This window comes from Lipophrys pholis (assembly GCF_963383615.2).
Source record: "Lipophrys pholis genome assembly, chromosome: 11".
Lineage (NCBI taxonomy): Eukaryota > Metazoa > Chordata > Actinopteri > Blenniiformes > Blenniidae > Lipophrys > Lipophrys pholis.
The window spans coordinates 23,074,185-23,094,897 of NC_137631.1; the positions used below are offsets into that span (position 1 = coordinate 23,074,185).

The following is a 20,713-nucleotide window of genomic DNA, read 5'->3' on the forward strand; positions in this document are numbered from 1 at the left end:
TACATTTGCCTTCTTCCTTGTTCCATCCTCCCTTCCATTGTCCTCATTGAACCGCATTGTTGTTGTTTCGTAACAGTATTAGTGGCCCCCAAACAAAGCGAGAAAGAAGAGGATGATTTTGACTGTGTTTCAGCTGATAAGAGGAGGAAGCGGACATTGTGGGTCGGGCTCTTGTCAGCACACAAACTGCAAATTCACCGCCTGAGGGAAATCTTGTCACTCTTAATCTCATACTGCGTTCGATTGTGTCTCATTCTGTGCGAGTTTGTCTGACGTATGTGTGTTGGCTGCATGTGCTGAAAGCATCTGTGTGTCTACTCATATTTGTATATACTCTATGTCATCCCAGTCTCACCCTGTGGTCATCTGTGTTAAAAAATAATCCTGTGTGGTTTTAGGGCCATTGTTTCTTCTTCTTTTTTTTCCCCAGTAGAGTTGTGCAGCAGCCTCTTCTGTTTATTCTCGGATGTCCAAGAAAATAACTGCAATTTTCTTGTAAACAAAGATGTTATTTGTATTCAGTATAAGTCATTCAAATACATTGTAGGCTTCTGTGAGGGTTGGAAAATCCAACAAATGTACCTATCTTTTTAAAACTTAAAAGCCGGTGGTGTTTAGATTCTAGAGAACAGAGTATGGGTTTTTGAAGTGTAGACAGACAAACTTATGGCACGTTGCTTTCTCCATTTCCCTCATTAATATGATTCTACTGAATGAAATCAATCAAGGCCCAAAGCGTGTTTTGTTACCATGAATGCCACCCAGATGCCATGGGACTTCTGGTTGGCATGTCCAACATGACATCTGCGATGTGATGTCTCCAGCATCTCAGTGCCAACCTGGCGGCATCTCCCATACAGCATAGGGTGGAAACTCCAAAACTGCATCTTGTATCTGGAGGGCATCCCCAACAGGACATACGAGGCCTGATTGAACAAAATAAGAGCGTGCTAAATTGCAAGCTCACACAAATAGATTGTATTTGCATGCATTTTGCGGGTGATTCACTGAGAATAATGGAATGAATGGCAATACAACAAAAGAGTATTCAAGTGAGGATTTTGCGTACTTTGGTCCCTGTTTACACGAGAGCAATTACTTGGAAGCAATATCACTTTCATGTTTGTTTGCTTGCATTAATCATGTGGTGGTAGTGATCGAGCCCTGGTAGATCATAAATTAAAATTTGGCACGGAAAATGCAATATGTGAGATAATTACTTGCAAAGTCAAAATTTGAGGTGCAGCATAGAACATATCATAAGGTCTGCAAACAACAGTCGTGGCGAGCCAAATGTGGAATGTGTCTCAATGTGTCTGAGGGAAAAGGTGCTTAAATACACGAGGGAAGCGAAGACACAGTTAAGATATATCAACACTGATCAGACACATACAGGGTGAACAGGAAGAACAAGTGTGCAGAGATGCGGACAAGACAGTTGACTTCAAAATAAAACAGCAAGTGAGACAAACATGTAAGAGAATTACAAGAACACAAGAAAATCCTTTACACTCTGTACTGCATTTGTACATAAGATTCCATATGTGTGAAAATCAGACTCATGGCTGGATTCTCTTAATATGGCATCTAAACCGTGGCTTTCCAAAACTGCATCTCCAACAAGGCATCTCCATAGCGCCAACAAGATTGTATATTGCAGATGAGACATTGGACAGTAGAGTCAGACAGTGGGATGAAGTTTAGTTTGGTCATAGCATCACTAACAAATACATGACTTTAGAAGCAGAGGGGAGTAAAGTTTTATTGTTGTTGTAGGGTTGCCCAAAAGCAATCAAATGATAGGCTGCCAGATTATCTTGCTCTTTTGTTGTTTTCTCAATTTGAAAGGCTGAGATTCTCTTTTCAAAACTTGTCCAAATGTTCTACTTCTTTTGCCTTCACACCTCTGCTTCACCTTGTGTGAAGAAACCCAAAGGCAAGAATGTTTTTTTGTTTGTTTGTTTTTTTTACTCAGTTTGGTAAAAATATCCCATGAGAGAGTAAATGTCTCAAACTGAACTGTGGGCCAACGGCGCGATTTGAACAGATATTTTGTGTTTTCAGTGAGTCTGGGTTCCTGAGGTGTGCTTTAAGCAAAGTTGAAAATGAAAAGTGCATCAAGCTGTGTGAGTGAACCAAAGGACCAAAGCATGCACTCACTACCAGGACACCAAAAATATGTTTTTTCAGTGTTGGAGCAGAAATGCAGTGATATTTCTTTTTCTGTATTTTGCACATAAAACCACAGTAATTGCACACTGGCCTCTGAGAGCTTGTAAATCCTGGAACGTGAAAGTACAACTAAATGTTTTGCCTGAATGCCTCTTCTGGAAACACAAAATGAGCACCATTTCTGCTGCTCTGCTGATGAGCTGCTCACACTACATCTCCGAGATAGAGATTCAAATAAAGGCAAACAAGGAATTTATTTCTTCTCCGTCCAACTTATAGATGACCTACATTCAGAATCACCATTTACCTTAAGCATGTTGAGCACAGTGACGTAATGGATAGCGTGCGCGTTCCCACGTTGAGCCCGGGCTTGCCTTACTGTGTTGGGTTTACATATTCTCCCTCTGCTTGCATGAGTTTCTTCCCCCACATGCATTTGAGGTTATTTGGTGGGAAAAGGTGGGAATGTGAGTGTGTGTCAGAGGTCTGAAACCCAGACTTTCGAGCCACATGTGGCTATTTTTCCTCTGTAATGGCTCACTGAAGCTTTCAGAAAGTGACATGTCAATCAAGTTCAATTCTTTTATTTTGAGGGTTTTTATTTCAATTGCATGCTAGATCTATAATGTCTTAAAGCTTAAATGAAATTTTTTTTTTGCAAAACGTCATCCTTTTAAATTGTTGTGAAACTTCATAAAACATGAGATGCAATTTCTGTATGTTTAGCAAAACTACCTCAACAACTATTTGAGCTGTGTTATCTTCATTTTAAATGATTAACCATGTTTTGTGGCTCAAGATACTTGTTATTTGGCTGAAAGTGGCTGAAACATCTTTTGGTCATCAGGATTACAGACCCTTGAGTCTCTGCGTCTGAAAAATTAATTAGAAAGTGGTTGCATGCTCATGGGGAACATGCAAACCTTGGCCACCCTCGGTGGTTTCATCTAAAGTAATAATTAAATCAGTTTAGATTCTTCATCGCGCATGTTGATGATTTGGTGTACAGTACAACTGGATCACATATTAAAGCTTTTAGCTTGTGGAGTTTCCACATTGTCATGTTTTCTTATTTGATTCAGTTCAGTTCTGTTCTAAAGTAGTTTTTTTTTATAAAACACAAAACATTTGTATTTCATGCTGTTTGGCTGCACTTTTCCAGTCTCACCTGTCTATTACTTGACAATCAAAGCATCCACAGCCACTATCGTTGAAACATGACTGTCTGAGATGAGCTCTAATCTGACGCGTCCATGTATGTCGCCAGGTTGGGATCGACTTCACAGCTTCTAATGGGAACCCCAGAGAGCCGTCCTCCCTCCATTACATCAACCCACTGGGCAGCAACGAGTACCTTGCTGCCATTTTGGCGGTGGGACAGATCATACAGGACTACGACACGTGAGTGTTTCCAGCAGCCGCCTTGACGGTTTCATTGTTTTGAATGAGTGTAGGGAAAAAATCAGAACACAAAACCGCCAAATAAAACAAGACAGGTTATGCTGCACTTTATCTATCTATCTATCTATCTATCTATCTATCTATCTATCTATCTATCTATCTATCTATCTATCTATCTATCTATCTATCTATCTATCTATCTATCTATCTATCTATCTATCTATCTATCTATCTATCTATCTATCTATCTATCTATCTATCTATCTACTATGAAATGTCTTTTAACAGAACCAAACCAGGGCCGATGTAGTCATTATCACACTCCCAGTTTGAGTTCATGTTTGGGGAGATTTCTGTGTTTTGCATGTTTTCCCTCTGCTTACATGAAACATTTGGCTGCAAAAGCTCAAATGATGCAACAATTCAAAATTTGCAGTCATATTTCACCTGTTTTTCTCAACAACTTGAGAGACGTCCTTCTATCTACCACATACAGTATATATTACCGTATTATGATTAAGAATGACAAAATGAACATGATTCAACTGTATATCTACCACTCAGCCACTGTACACCTCTCTCCCACTTCTGTGCTATGAACCACAAAACCTCCTGTATAAATAGTGTCACTGAAGGTAAAGTGACAGTAGGTCTACAGCACAGATTTGGTCAATCATGCCGATAAGTGATAAATGCATATGAATATATGACTTGTAACTTGTACAAAACTAGTAGTTTTGCACACTACTTAATTCCTGACTCTATATTTTATTATATTGATGCAAAAACTATCTAAGAAGTGTCTGTTCTATGCCGCCTTCACAATGGTCTTCAAAGAAAGTCTTTGCCCTTTCTCCTCAAACTGTGATGCAAATGGTGCCTTTCACTCCTCAGTAATCTGTGTTTCTCAGCACAAAGTTGGGGTCAACCTGTGTTGATTTCAGAGTGTTTCCACAAACACAAGTGACAGCTCAGAGGGAACTGAACTGGTTTAACAGTTCTCTAATACCCGTCTTAATCCCATCATCTACTCACACACACACACACACACACACACACACACACACACACACACACACACACACACACACACACACACACACACACACACACACACACACACACACACACACACACACACACACACGCACAGCTTTCTCTTTTGGTTTGTGTGCCAAAGACAAGGTTCTATTTCATCCCTTCAGACCGCCAGAGGCGTTGCTTTAAAGCACTGGATGATCATCCTTATGCATACACAGATCGAGAATGTTATGACAACAAAGTCACTTGTGACCTCTCGATGGCTCACGTGAGTCTATATCGTCACGTGACACCGGAAGCTCAGTCCCTTTTCACCTTTCCGCTCGCAGGTTTGTATATTTGTTTTGTCGGCATGATATTGCTGAAGTTGATGGCTTTGCGGTTGGTACTACAAAAAATCCTTCCACATCATCATGTAAGACATGTTTTATTGAGGTCCCACAACACCGGTGTGGTATTTCACTTCAGCCACCAGGGGGGAACCATTCCACCAGCTCCCATTCCGTGAGCTGAATGAGATTGGCCGCTCAGGTCCTGACTTGGCCAGCACTGCGTCTGGCCAGTCTGAGAGCCATACACGTCCCAGGAGTGCAGAATGTGTCTGTGGACTTCCTGTCCCACAAGTCACCATTGCCAGGGGAAGGCAGGCAGTCCGATAACCTGTTTGGGAGCTATGCTAGGCCGCGGCGGGGTCAGGTCCTCACTACACAATGCCTTTCCCACTGGGTTCTGGTAGTTATTGGGCATGCCTATAGCTCACAGGGGTGTACATTGCCTGCTGGTGCATGTTGTCATTTGACATGGAGCTTGTCAACATCCTGGGCTGCGTCCAGTGGAGCCCACTGCACGTAATCTGTGAGGCAGCCTCGAGATTCTACCAAGTGAATATGGCGGTGCCCCACCCACTGGAGGGGGTTCTGAAACAACACCCTTCTGTGTCGTGAGGTGGTTATTTTCCTGAGTTGGAGATTCCTTGGGACTTTGTTGTTATACGTCATCCAGTGCTTAAAGCACCACCTCTGGCGGTCTGAAGGAAAGATATAGAACGAAAGTCATGTATGTAACTACGGTTTTATGAATCCCTGATGACTGCTAGAGCGCCCAGTCCCTCGGAATCCTTGTGTGCTCTTGAGGAGTTTAAGGGACTGAGCAGTTAGAGAATGTAACCAGAATGTTGCTGGGTCGACTATATTGATAAGTGGGATAGTTGAAAGCCACAATGCATTCTCACCCTAGTCATCATCACTCGAGCGACCATCTCAATTCTCCACTATGTCCAATGCTCCTTATCAGTTGGGTAAAATGTCACTTTACAATTTTAGCTGATTTGACACTATTTTGACATTTTGGCAGTTTTTTCTTTTTAACTTTTCTTATTTAGCTACTTTTTTTTATTAATATTCATGCATACATGCTTTATGTAGAACATCTGTATATGTCACAGATTTTTACAATTTAGTGTTTTTAGCCACTTGCAGTCGTTTAGATTTTTTGTTTATTTCAATGGCTATTTGGATATTTATTTTGAGCTAACAATTTCAGTCATTCTGTCTGTGTTTCCTTTTTAGTCTTTTGTGGTAGCTTCAGGGAATCACTAAAAAGAGACCTAAGAGCCACATGAGGCTCCAGAGCCCCTGATCGAAGATCATTATAATCAAACATGACTGTTGTTACTATTTCCTTCATTATGTTTTATTCTTTTATCACATATGTCCATTTGTTCAGTTACGTTACTTACACAGGTCTCCTGATTGTTTCCTATTGTAATTCCATTTCGTATTTTACTGAATGTATTAAATAGATTTTTTTAATTGTTTTTTTAATCGTATAGCTTTCTCACTGCAAATCTGTTTCACAATGCCGCTTCGATTTTCTGCCAGTCACCTCCCAGCATAGTTTTCTGTCTCTGTCTCTGAATGTGTTTCTATGTGAACAAGGTAACAGGATTTATTCTGTTGTTTAAATCCGGCTTGTTGAATTTGTATAGAAAAAAAAAAAGATTACTAATGTCCAAATCTGTTGTTATGGTTTCCTCCTCAGTGACAAAATGTTTCCTGCTCTGGGATTTGGAGCACAACTCCCACCAGACTGGAAGGTATGTGTTTATAGCTTGTGTTTGTTGTTAAGGTGTGTGTGTGTGTGTGTGTGCGTGTGTGCGTGCGTGCGTGCGTGCGTGCGTGCGTGCGTGCGTGCGTGCGTGCGTGCGTGTGTTGGAAAGCGACACATCTTGTGTGAGACAAAAAGAGGAAAGAGAAAAGAAGGGTGGGTTTTTATCTTCAGATTTACAGCTGGATTATTCGTACATTTTACAGACACACACACACGTACAGATAAAACTGTAAGCATTATACATGCATATTCAGATGATTATGCAACTGTCAACCCATCTGTGTTGCCATGGCAGTGAGCTGATGAAAAGGACAAAGAGAGGGAATGGTAGCGATGGAGAGAGAGAGACAGAGGGAAAGAGAGAGAGAGGGAGGGAGGGAGGGACGGAGAAGGTGTGGTGGCAATTGACGACATTTCTGATCACTGTTTTGTAGTGTTGAAGAGCATTTTTTTTGTGTGTGTGTGTGTGTGTGTGTGTGTGTGTGTGTGTGTGTGTGTGTGTGTGTGTGTGTGTGTGTGTGTGTGTGTGTGTGTGTGTGTGTGTGTGTGTGTGTGTGTGTGTGTGTGTGTGTGTGGGTGTGGGTGTGTGTCCTCAGGTGTCACACGAATTCGCCATCAATTTCAACAACGCCAACCCCTTCTGTTCAGGTGAGTGTGGTTACACTTATCACCTTAGTTACCACTGCAGGCCGGTGTAGATATTCTATATCAGCAGACTAATCTCGAATAAAAAGATACCCATGAGTTCAGTTTCTAGCATTGACTCATGTAAGGAAACAAGCAGTGACATAATAAGAAAAACAGGAGGTTACTCTCCAAAACTGCAACTAAGCTTTGCAGGAAAAGCAACAGAATTTGTGCTTTAATGTTTTTTTAGTTTTTTTTAATTAATGTAATTATTATCATAATGACCCTCCTTGGCATAAATCTTTTAACCTGTTAATTAAACTTTTAACTCATTGAAATCTGCAAATTTCACATGATTAAAGGGCGTGTCACCTCATAGTATTTACCAGTGGCAGCTGATGGTAAATTTCTTAGATGGGCTCTACATTATTCTGCAGTTTCAGTCAGCGTCAATGCAGTGCATTTATAAACCACATTACAACAATCTTTGCTTTTTCTTTTTAGATTGAAACATGCCCCAGTGATGAAAATTATTGTACTTTTAAACAGTTAGTGGTAAATCACGACATTACACAGTCTGATTGAGTAAACACAGTATAGTACTGGTTTGTATCCTGCTATTAAATCCAAAGAAGAAGCTGGCCACAGGATTTTAACATAAAGGGGAAAAAAAGATATCTGATGAAGGAGCAACAAAGTTTGTTATGTAGTTGGGGTGTTTTGGTTGTTTTTTTGTCAGTTTTATTTTTTCATTTTTTCTCTAGTTTTTTGTGCAGGCTAAGTTAACCTACACCCATATTTTTGAAGACTACTTCCTGTATTGATTTTGTGAGTGGGACAGAAGCACAAAGGCGGATTGTAATGTGCTGTATTATGTATTTTGCAGAATTCGAGTAAAACAATTCAAATCTAAAGTTGCTGAAATAACTTTAACCACGGTGCAGGAGAAATAAATTGTATTCCTTACGGAAAGAAATAAGCATAATATGGCATATGTAAACCACCTGGGAAAATATTTCAGCTTTGTAGAACATTATTTAAGGATGTAACACACATTCAGACCAAAACTGGAAGACATTGTGCCTTCTGGGAATCGTGTGACTGCAGCAGGTGGTGCCGTCTTCTCTGAATGCCGCATTGAGTTTGAGTAAATATCTCCTTAACACATTACCTACACTTGCTACTGTAGATGCTCGTCTGAATTAGCAGCATGAACGCCGATGCACAGTGTGACGCCGCACAAGCTCCTCGTGACAATACAGTCCAGTGAAAGATCTTTTTTTTTTTCCCACGTTCATGTTGAGTTGTTGATAAAGCCGAACTCCTCTAATCTTTATGTTGACCAAATATTATTTACATTTCACAAAAATTTAGGTCACTTGCAGAAAACCACAAAACTGGTCACACCAGTTTTAGCAAAATAACACGTTATGAATATAGCGCGTTTGCTTTCAGGAATAAGGATGATTGGGGTGTGTTCCAGAGTGTACAAAATACTGGGAGAAGTTTATGCCAGTTTATCATTGATATACAACACACAATGGGATTAACAAGGTCTGAGAATATTTGTTTACGATTGCCTCCTTTTTAACGTGTTTGAAAAGGTGTGCAACAATCAATACCAAAATACTTTCTGGCTATTCTGAATGTAATATAGCCAATAATGTCATACATTTCCTGTAATTTAATGTGGCCTTTGCTGTTGCATTGTGGCGTTGGCCCTTCTGGGCCACCGTAGTACTTCTACTTACAAATAAATAAATGCCTTTGTGTTTCTGGATGTAGGTTTTGGCATGCATGTGCATATTCAAGTGCAAACCTATGCAAACAGTGTCAGTATTTGTCAGATGCGCGTGTACCCCAGTGTATGCATGTTTTGCAAGAACATTGTGTTGACCTATACTGTCCTACACTGCCCTCAATAAACTCCCATCAACTTGAGGAGGACGGAACCAAAAGTGTGTTTATGGACTTGTTTCTGCAGCCAAGCACAGACTTGCATAGCTGCTTCTATAACTGCAGATAATTGCCTTGTTTAGGAGTTAATGCTGAAGGCGATTGTGCATAAACAAACACGAACTCCTGAGTCATAATCTCCGGAAATCTTTACAGATTTGTTAGCATCTTGCTCTTTTCCGTAATGCCGTGCAAAGTAAGTAGGCCATTTTCTTTTATAAGGCGCATCTGCGAATGAAATGTGTGTTTATTGTCAAATGCAAACCACTTCAGTGCCAAGTGAGGAGAGCGAAACCTGTGAGACCCAGGATGAACTGGCGGAACGTGTTTTCCCCTGACAGCGGCGGGAGGTTATGTTAACTAAGTGCATTTATTCTCGGCCCTCTGCACAAGAGCTTCGTGAGAGCATTAAGTTCCTGCACTCTTCTTCCACGTAGACGTACATTTGAGCTGTTATTAAACATCTGCCTCCACAAGCGTCTTTGCTTTTTTAAAGGTATCATCCTTTCTCAGGCGGCGCAGCCTCCAGTGCACTCAGGAATAAAAACATCCTGGTCAAACCAACAAAACCTGACCTAGATGACTGAATTCGCATTGCCCTGATATCAGTGCTAAAAAGAATGAATATAATATGCAGCTATTGTATCTTGACAAAGCTACATATTTAAGCACCAAATTGTTTTTAGTTTTTTTTGTCATCAAGTCGGATTTAGAAATGTGTCACGATTCATACATTTGTCCGGTGAGATGAGAGTGAAGGGAATACAACTTTTGTGTCAGGAAATGAATATAAAAATTAAAGAGCATGCCGGTTTCTGTCAGGGGAAGCATTCAGCAAATGAACCCTGTTTGATTGGAGTCTAAAATGGAAAAAAGTTTTCATGAGTGAATTGTAAACTTTCTTGCTTCTTCTCTTTCTCTCCCCTCCCCTCATGTCGGAACTCGTGATTTAAGGATTTTTGTCAATTGTTTACTTCTACTAATGCTTGAGCATAAGTAAAACCATTTAATCTACTTTATTTTTTTAAATGATTAATCTCTATAATCTGGGCCCACAATTTATGTAGATTCATATTCGAATCTTTTGATCTGCATTTTCTTACTACTTTACTTGAAGGAGAATATTCTACTTGTTTTTCTTTTTTAATTTTATACACAAGTCAAAACTACATTTTTAATATATTTATTCCTGATGCTTTTTTTTTAAGACATTTTGAACTTATTTTCTGACATTAATAGTGTCATGTTACATTTGCACACATTGTACGTGTTGCTGTTGTAAAACTGTTTGTCCGCATTTATACAGCAGCTTTTTTTTTCTTTTTTCCATTTTTTTTTCTTTTTCAATTTTCCTGTTGTCATTTTTAATTTTCTACCTTTGAAAAAAAAGTCAGTTTTTCCTTTTTTGTCATTAAAACAACCTTTTTAAATTTTGTAATTTTTAAATTTTGTCGCAGCTTTGTTATTTGCAATGACACAATGTAACAATGAAACATGATTCCACTTGTATCGTAGTTTTGAGTCGAAAAGCGCAGTATTTGAGAACATAAAAGAGAACGTTATCCCATCTGAGATTATATATAACACTGAATTTTGAATTGTGTGTCTGTGTCTCTGTAGGAGTGGAGGGCATCGCTCAGGCTTACTCCGCCTGTCTCCCTCACATCCGTTTCTACGGCCCCACAAACTTCGCTCCGATCATCAACCATGTTGCACGTTTTGCTGCTCAGGCTCTTCAACAGGAGAAAGCAGCGGTGGGTGCCAACAACTCTTTGAAAACCCCGTTTTTCCTTTTGCCTTTCAGCATTTCAATCACTCCAGCATGCCTGCAGATAAAGCGATGTGCACACATGCAAGCTGTTTCATAGCCTCAAATCACCTCATTTTCATTCGTTTCTCTCTGTGAGAGGGAGAATATGTTGCTGCAGGACGTTGTTGTGTGTGCTGCCAGACACATCTGCTGACTCCAAGCGTAACTCCTGCAAATCCAGGTCCAAACACAGCCAGGCGTTCGCTGCAGCCTGTCCAAATTCTTTCTTCTGTTCACACACCTGTCCATCACTGACGTGCATCTTCACTTTAACGATTTTTTTTTTTTTTACACTTGTTTAGACACAACACTTAAGCTCCACTCTGCTAAATCTACTCTTTGCAGTTGGTGTTTGTTCGTGCAACTTATTATTATATTTTTATAAACCAGTCTATCACGCTCAAGGTTGCAGTTGCAGGTGCACTGGACTCCACTCTGTGTGATTGCCCTGTGATAAACTGACAACCTGTCCCAAGGTGTAACTTGCATTTATCCACAGTCAGAGAAACACACCTATCCACTGTAAATGCATGGATTTAAACTGGTGGAGGGAGTACACCGAGAAAGTCCATGCATGCACAGGGGGAACATGGAAACTTCACGCAACCAGACAAGGATCATTCACATACATATATTTGATTTGCCTTTAATAACATGATTTTCTGCCAACAATCACAATTTTCTAAAGTAAAGTAGAGTATTGTGCATTTTTATTCTAAAAATACTACAATACCATTTGTTTTACCAAAAACAATTACGATTACACTATATAGATTTTCTACTTATGAAAGTTAAAGAATCTGTATCATAGATAATTTAGTCATTGTAACAATGCACGAAAGGAACAAACATTTGTGGCATGAGCAGTGGATGAAAAAGTGGCCAGACTGTCTCTGCCAAAGCCAAACAGCTCATTCTGCTGTTAAGTCTTGTTTCTTGTTAGGTGCTTAATGAATGAAGTCATGTTCACAGCAGCATCGGTAGTGCGTAGAAAAAAACCCACTGATACCAGTGGATGAAGACCCCAAATACATGAGAAAACCACAACTTTATTCCTGCACAATTTTTCCTAACAGTATCTCAAACGCATGACTTCCCTTCCTTTTTTCAGGTTATATTGCATTTCCTGCTCTCCCCCTTGGTGAACGATAATATGACAGTTCACAGATTGCACAATGCTCCGCTACCTTCCTTCGTTTCATTCCTTCACTTCTATCAAACAGCTGTTTAGCTTCACTTGATCCCTTCACTGAAGTGTCAGTTTTAATGTGGTTTTTCCAGCCTTTTCCATTTGTCTTCTACCTTTTATGTGCACTCTGCGAGCCCCACTCTGTTCTACCGCGTCGACTTTCTTCTCTGCCTTCCATTTGATTCAGTTCAAGTTTGATCTTATTCTTTGTATCCTGCCTTCGGGCAACTTTCACCAAAGAAAAGCAAACATAGCAGTGTAGTTCTTGTTTACTCACCAACAGCAGAGGAGCAGTCTGTAGTGAGTGGCTGTCCGGGGGGGGTTGTACTCATAATTGATCTACTGTGATGGCTGAGCGAGCAAACAAGGGGGCACATCTGTTGGCTGCAGGTCCTGGCATGGCGACCAGAGAGCCGGAGAGGAGAGAGACAGACCCGAGTGACGACTTCTGTCCTCCCATCTTACACCTATCTGCAGCTCAGACTAAGCTTTTAACACATTATTGGGCTCAACAGCATGACAGATAAGCATCCGCCATCTCCTTTTCTCCTTTTCATGCTTGTGGCTCAGCTCTACGGATGATTACGTGGGTCAGTCTACTGTGCGCCATATCTTTCTCGCATTTCGATGTGATAATTTACAGTTATGTTTAATCTGGTATTATTACATTGTTATGCTTGTTTGGCACTTTTATTTTTTATTGAGCTGTTTTTTGTGTGTTCTTGCAGACAAGATCTCTCTTTTAGTCCACAAGTTAACCGTTTGACCAAAGTTTTTACCGGAAAGGAAGCAAACCTTTTCTGACGGTTCTTCCTGACTCCTCAGTATTTTCATGTCACCTCGTAGTTTTGGCTCAGCTCGCTCTGAACCTCATGGGAAGTAAGTGAAGTTGAGTTGTACTGTGAAAAAAGGGGGGCACAGAAGAGCTAATCCCAGCTGAGCTTATTTGATCTGACTGCAGTTTTAGTGGAAACTAGTGAATTGCAGCATACTGCACTTCTAACTGCTTAACCACCGGATTATATGTCAGAGGCAGTAACGAATAAGACCCAAAATAAGAACATGCCCAAGGCTCTATCTCACACCTAAAAAGACTTTCTATTTTTGGACCATTTCTTGGTGTAGTGTTCCTCAGGCTGTGGGAGTGTCTCTTTGTGGAAGGATTTGTGGGAACCTCCATTTAGTTTGTGTTCGATTAACGAAACACAGTGTCAGAAACACAGAGGTCTCGTATGTTGTTGCATTGCTTCACACATTTTATTGCCTTTTTTACATCATGGCCTACAGATGAAAACTTGCCTTCTGGCTTTTTTAACCATGTGTAATCATGTGCTTTATGAAATTGCACTGTCCCCTTTTAGATAAACGAATACTAATACTAATGCAGGGTGCTTTAAACAGGCCTTACTGGTGTAATAACAGAAACGACATTTCCAAAGGTAAAAATATGAATGCACATTGAAAAGCATTGGCAAATTGGTGCACTGGTTGTTTGCTACATGCATATAAAGTTGATTACAGGTTTGTACAATTCAGGAATAACATGTTAAATGGTCCAAAAATGAATAATTTTACCTGTGTGTCCAGCATGACCCCCCTCCCAGTAGATGTGTGACATGCAAAGACCCCCGGGATCTGCCAAAAGAAATAAAACACCCAAAAGAACTGGTACGTCCCCTCTCTTGTACATATCCAGCGGCATGAATCCAGTCAGTATCTGGAGAGAGTGCAGTAGCTGGGTATCATTATGTTCCCACAGTGCTTTTTGTCCCTAATTGTACCCTGTCACCCTGTGGGGAACAAATACATGAACAAAATACACAAAGGATCGTACTCGTCTGTGTGCTCTGTGCCAGAATCCTTTTGTTTCTGTAAGGAAATGATTGCAGGCCTTTTTCTTGTTTTATATTACAGCGAGTTCAAACACGGGTGGAACATAGGAAGGAGTAACAGACAATGAGATGTGACAGCTGCAGCACAAGTATGTGGCCCCCATGCTGAGGAGGTGCCGGTTGGTTTGGTGTGTGTTGGAGAAAGTGGGTGGGAAGGCTGTGGGCTGCACAAATAGGCTGCTGCTCTGCCTTGGCGTTTCTGTTCCTCGGATAATGAGAGGACCTGCGACTTTAGTGTGTGTCTGAGTGCACAGTCACACACTCCTGCCACCGACACACACGTTCATACACACACACACGCAAACAAAGCCAAGCTACAGGCCAGTGCAGTCTGTGCGTGTCCCAGTGTGTCGGCAACCCTGTCTGTGTGTGTGGTAATGATTCTCTAATGAGCGCTGCCGTTAGCACATTAAAGAGACAAGCTTCAGAGCCCTCCCTGTGTGTGTGTGTGTGTGTGTGTGTGTGTGTGTGTGTGTGTGTGTGTGTGTGTGTGTGTGTGTGTGTGTGTGTGTGTGTGTGTGTGTGTGTGTGTGTGTGTGTGTGTGTGTGTGTGTGTGTGTGTGTGTTTGGGTCACGTGGAAGTGTGATTTTATGTCAGCATAAAGTCAGCGTGAGTGTGTGTCCTCACCTTGTCTCTTCTTATCATAACACAAACATTAGTATTTCACAATACAGTATATTTGTGCTTGTGTCTGAAAGGAAATGTTCTAATTTGTTGTATTTTGTTTATTGTTTTGGGGTTTTTTGTGCTTTGCACATCAGCACATTTAACATGAAACAAAATACTTGATGCTATTAGGGCCTGCACCATGCTATCGTCATGTTATTCCGTTTAAAGACACGCTATGATTTTTAAAATTTAATTCTTTGAAAAAAAAAATGATAAATGACATAAATACTCATGAAGTCATTTAGTGAATGTGCTATATACAGTATGTATCCTCATTTTGTCAAAAATCACACCAACTAAAACCAAATTGCCAAAACTGGCAAAAAATTCAAAAGAGCTTAACTGAATAAAACCAGGTACTACTTTGTGTCACTCCTGCATATGCGTAATGCATAAAAATGTCACTACCTAAATTTGACACACTGCAACCTTTAAATGAAAGTCTAGATAAGGTTTGTGTATTATATAAATGATGGATGGACCTCAGTGCATCAATATAAAAAGAGTAAACTGAGATGCGAGGGCAGTTTTGCTCATTCAGTGTTTAATAAAACAAAATCGTACATTAGAGCAGAAATATTATAAACATATTGGATAAAAAAACAACCTGTGGATTCAATGACTTCTCAAAGTCATCTACACCAAAAAATACTACATTGTAAATTGTTGGCCTGTTAAAAGAAATATCATTGAATTTCATGTTTTTAGCCGCTTCGTAATGCACAGATGGCTTTTGTGGACCTCTGCATTCACCCTGTTACTTCTATCAGCCGTGAAATCGTCAATAAGTGTAGACATGCCAGATCTGTTGGCAGCTGCATATGTTCAAGTCGTAACAGGATCATCCACTGCGTTTGACAGATGAGGTGGTATGCGCTGGGTCGTTAGCTGTTTCATTTTTCTTTTCCATCATTTTGATCGAGCTTATTTGGTATACTGACGCCTTTTTTCTTTTTTCTTTTTTTAAAGCCCACCAGAGGTTTGTACATTGTCCTCAGTTCTAAAAACAGGCGTCCTGGAAAGCTTTCTTTAGCCTTAAAGAGGTTTTATTCCTCACATGTTTGATTTTCTGCTCAGCTGCAAGACCTGAACCCAGTGTATCGTCTCCGTTATCCATTTAGTAAGTGAAGCCAACTCTTCAGTAAATATTGTAGCAATCAGCTGTCAGAAAAGTTAATAAATTAGTCTAATTAGCAAATTAGCCATATGTCTATAATTTTAATAGACACTGTGGAAGAGAAGAATAGTGCTGTGGGAAAGACGACAAGTGTTCAAAAAGAAGGGAGGCTGTGCAATATTAGTTAACATGCGATAATGTTTTAGACTATTTTGCAGCATGACCTGCGACTTAACCCAATTTTACCCACATGCAACTACGCTGTCTGCTGTTCCCAATAGGATCATATGAGAAGTAATTTGTTTACCTCGTTCATTTATTTCCTGATTTGTGTGCATTTATGACTCCTGTCTTCTGGCCTGTTGCCACTTGGTTTCATGTAATCCATGATACGATGATTATATGTGACATACAGCCATTTGTAGAAACAAGCAGGGCTCCATCTTATCAGCTGCATATCAGAATGCAGAGCATGAATGCACAGTGCATGGAAACGTATAACCGCATTCACTTGTATACACAACAGAAGCAAAGTAGAAATAAACAATCTCATATTGACGACGTACAAGAGAAAATCGGTCCTTTCAGAGGAGCAAGAAATCTCACGCTCTTGAGTGAAACATCATCAAAGGTTCTGTAAAGTCTCAAAAAAAACAGGAAAGACAAGGAACAGTAAGTTACTTGAAAACCTGAAGTTACCTCAATAGAGAGGAGAGTACAAAATATGTCAGGAAGCCACAACATAACAATGCAAAGTGTACATTTTGATATTCCCATGATAACAAACACCTCAAATACTGATATTCTTTTGAGATTTATTGGGGAGTTTTTCAACTTCTCAACATCATCTGTGCAAAAGTTTTCTTTTGTTTTTAATGTGTTAACCAGCGACTATTGTACGAATGGTCCAGCATTTACCTTAAACCAGGACGGGTTCAGCCAAGTTTCACACATTTACTTTCAATCTGGAAGTGGAGGCACAATCTCCTGCATGAGAGGGATTTCTGCTCAGTGAGAACAGGAATAACAATGAAAAAAACTTTCACTGCACCGTGTCCAAACATCTTTTGCACAGGTTCTGCATTGGTGCTTCTTTTGTCACATGACTTGGTGTATTCATAGTTCACCACAAGTAAAAGTATTTTGGACAAGGATCTGCAGTGTTGTTGCGGTTGCTTGGCAACACTTCTTTGCTGTTGCAGTTCACTCGAAGAAATTTTAGTGACCAACGTGGAATGGAAGTTGTGAGTTTGCACAAGTTTGCTCCCACAGTTTAGAAACATGCATTTCAGGTTAATTTATGACTCTGAATTCCCTGTTAGTTTAAATGTTTTTCTGGTTCTGGACTGGCGATGTGTCCATCTTGTACCCTTCTTTCACCCATTGTCGACTGGATAAAAAACAATAGAAGATCAATTGATCCTGAATTGAGAGATTTAACAAATAATTCTTTATATTTTTTATTTTGTAGAATTTGCAGTGTGAACTTTGTTCCAATGCATTACATCTTTTGTACTTTTATATGTCCTCAATATGCACTTATACATACAGCCAGAACCACATCTACTTAGAGTGCATGTAGCAACCAATAATGTAATGATGGCTAAAATTGTGATACTTGCCCTTAATATAAACCTTTTAAATGTGATAACTTGTCAATAGTGTAATAAGATGTTTTATCCAAAATCGTAAAAACATTTCGCCAATAACGGCAATGACTTCTTTTAAATCTGAACTTAAAACATTCTTATGACGTGAGCATATGTTAAAAGATAAGACAACAAAAATGGTTTGATATTGTGTAAATGAAAATAATTGAGAATGAACTCGGTTCCTGAAATAATCCTTTTCACACGGTGAGATCAACTTTTAATTCTGCCATTCATCAATGATATTGAAGAATCTCTTCATTTCCTCCGATTAATTCATATTTTTTCCAGGAACAGATGGTGTTTTCACTCAGCTCACAGCGACGCAGACAAGCTGTCAGTCTGGTCTCTCTTTGTTTTCCTGCAGTTTTGTGCGACTCTCGTTCTCCCTCGTCTTCAACCACATTGAATTTCATCTTCACTGTCACGATGAACAATATCTGCAATGCCGGGGACTCGACTGTGATGGGCTTACCAGCTTTTTCGTCCAGATGTGGATTCAGAAGCACTTATGAAAAGAAATGAGTTTCATCAAATCTCCAACCCATCTCACCCTCTCCATCACCCTCTCTTCAACTCTGCAGCAGTACTTCACCCTCCTCATCATAACTGATGGCGTCATCAGTGACATGGATGAGACGCGTGACGCCATCGTCCAGGCGTCGAAGCTCCCCATGTCCATCATCATCATCGGTGTGGGCAACGCCGACTTCGCCGCCATGGAGTTCCTTGATGGAGACGCCAGCGTTCTGAGGTCCAGCACAGGAGAGGAGGCTGTTAGGGACATCGTGCAGTTTGTCCCTTTCAGGGATTTTCGAAATGTGAGTTTCTGTGTGAGTTCAGTGTGTGTTTTCAAGCCAATTGCTGCTTTTATAACAATGGAAGTTGAAATCATGATTTAAAAATTTATTCTGGAGTTTAGAGCAGCCAACCTGTGGCTGGAGGTTTGGGATTTGAGTCCCAGTGGGAGCAGCTAAAATACTTCATCTTCATTGGAGTTCAAATCATTGACAACAAGGAAGATCTAAGTGAAAAAAGACTTAATTAAAAATGTATGAGTGAAGTCTGAGCCCTCTTCAAGCTATTAGAGTTTGCTTAAAATATTTAGCATGGGCTAAAGTATTTTGTATGATAGGGTTAGTTTTGATATGATAAGAATTTTAGAATGGAACAATTCACTTCTTCTTATAAAACAGTAAAAATCAATTGAGCAATTGAGTTGAGCAGCTCAAGTGGCAGCCATCGGCAGAGGTGTGAGTGAGTGTGTTAGTCTGTGCGTGGATGGACTTGTGGCATTAAAACCAGTATTTACTCATATACACAGAGTCAAACGGATGTTGTGTTGATATTTACATTACACGAATTCACATGTTGAGTTTGTCCAGAATGCAACTGTTGGCACAGCCATGCTTATGCCTAAGAGCTATAGTTATGGAGATGCTGGTAAAATGGAGGAGAAACTCAACACAGCCTTCATCGCATTTGGCCTGCATGCGAACCGCCTTGTGAATGAGCAGCAGCCATTTATTGAATTGCACACCTGTGTGTGGCCACGCCCACACCTGAAGTTTTGGAAAACAAAAATACTAATAGTCGTGACTTGGGATTATTGCAAAACTAGCAGTGTGCAAGCATTTCAGATTTTCTGGTTACCATGGCAATTGTTGACCGCTTACCAAGGACAGTGGTGATTCCTGCTCAATGCCAGCAGATGCTAAAATAGAGTTTAAAATTTTTTGGGGAAAAAACTGTTGTAGTGTAAATGTTTGCATCTGATGAGTTTAACACCGATAGACATATTTAAGAAACACACTGCAGAATGTGTGATTTTGAAATAGAATATCCAAGATAGCATTTTGTGACAGCATGTGTCCATAGGTGACATTTTAAGGGAGAAACATTTTAATCATCATTTTAAAATGATAATTTCAATTCAAATTCCAAATGTCAACTATTGTGTTCACATTTTGCTTCTGCTGCCACCAAGAGGCCAAATATTGTTATTGCAAGAGTCTGATTTCACTGCGCTTTAATGTGGTACTACATAATTCTGTGGTAACTGGAAATTACTTGAAAGTTAGAGCTAATAATAAAGTAAATGAGGCTTAAATTGTGATTTGTACAAGTATCAGTTTTTCAGTCTTTCATGAGTTTGCTGGCACATGAATAGTCAGGACACAAACCAGTGTTTCCTTCAGTGATGCAGAGTTTGAGATGGACCATCAAATCAAATTGGACTCAGTGAAGTTGGATGTTTTTCATCAGCGAACTAATGTTTCTGCTTGCTATGTGCAGCGACGCCTCGCCTCCATTTTGGAGGTTTCACTTAATAACACGATGTCACGCTGTCTGAGTGTCAGTGTTTTATCAAAATGTCAGCCTGTCGCAGCTCGGGGTGAAGCCGATCGAGGGTCCGCTGGTGCAGGAGGCTGGTGGTCTGTTTATCTCTGCAGGGTCACAGTCAGGGTGTGTTGAGGTGCACATGCAGGGTGTTAACGAGGGTTTGTGCGTACATTATTCTGCAGGTGAGCAATTAGTGAGTGCACACTTTCATACTGTCCACGGGAGGACTCTTTCTGGTTATGTTTTCATGTGAATATTTTTGTGCGTGTGGGTGAGTGAGTGGGTGGGCTGCTGGTGGGCGAGCTGACTTCCTCTGTGATGGGAGGAACAGACAGTGTTTACTGGCTCGGTTCCAGGCTGGTGGTGGGAGGGTGAGAGACTGAAGAGAGAGGAAGAAGAAAAAGAAGGAAGAAAAAAAAAAGAAGCTAAGACTGAGAGGAAATGAGAGTAAACTGAAATGATGAGCTCTGCTGGCAGGGAAACTTTCACTACTAATTATTGTCATGGGGCTGGCAGGGTGGTGATTGGAGACTTGGAAAGTTTGTTTATTAAAACTAAATGTGTTCGCTCTGTATTCCAAGAAATTTGCTTAATTCAGTTAACCTTTATATTTCTATTCTGGCACCACTGACAGGAGTTGGCATCCGTATTTTTAACTATCATAACTCCAGGACTATTCATGGTGTCTAGAATATATAACAAAAACTGCCAAAAACTAAAAGATTAGAACGTGTTTA

General features: G+C 40.2%; 1 protein-coding gene across 1 annotated transcript in view; it reads left to right on the forward strand.

Annotated features, from left to right (window-relative positions):
• cpne2 (copine II) overlaps positions 1-20,713 on the forward strand; it is a gene marked incomplete at its 3' end in the record, with an annotated part of 55,307 nt that overhangs the window by 33,660 nt on the left and 934 nt on the right. The window contains exons 11-15 of the mRNA XM_080474584.1: positions 3,440-3,573; positions 6,655-6,709; positions 7,320-7,371; positions 10,927-11,060; positions 18,218-18,454. Coding sequence (XP_080330710.1) covers positions 3,440-3,573; positions 6,655-6,709; positions 7,320-7,371; positions 10,927-11,060; positions 18,218-18,454 — 612 coding nt within the window. The remainder of the gene's footprint in view (positions 1-3,439; positions 3,574-6,654; positions 6,710-7,319; positions 7,372-10,926; positions 11,061-18,217; positions 18,455-20,713) is intronic.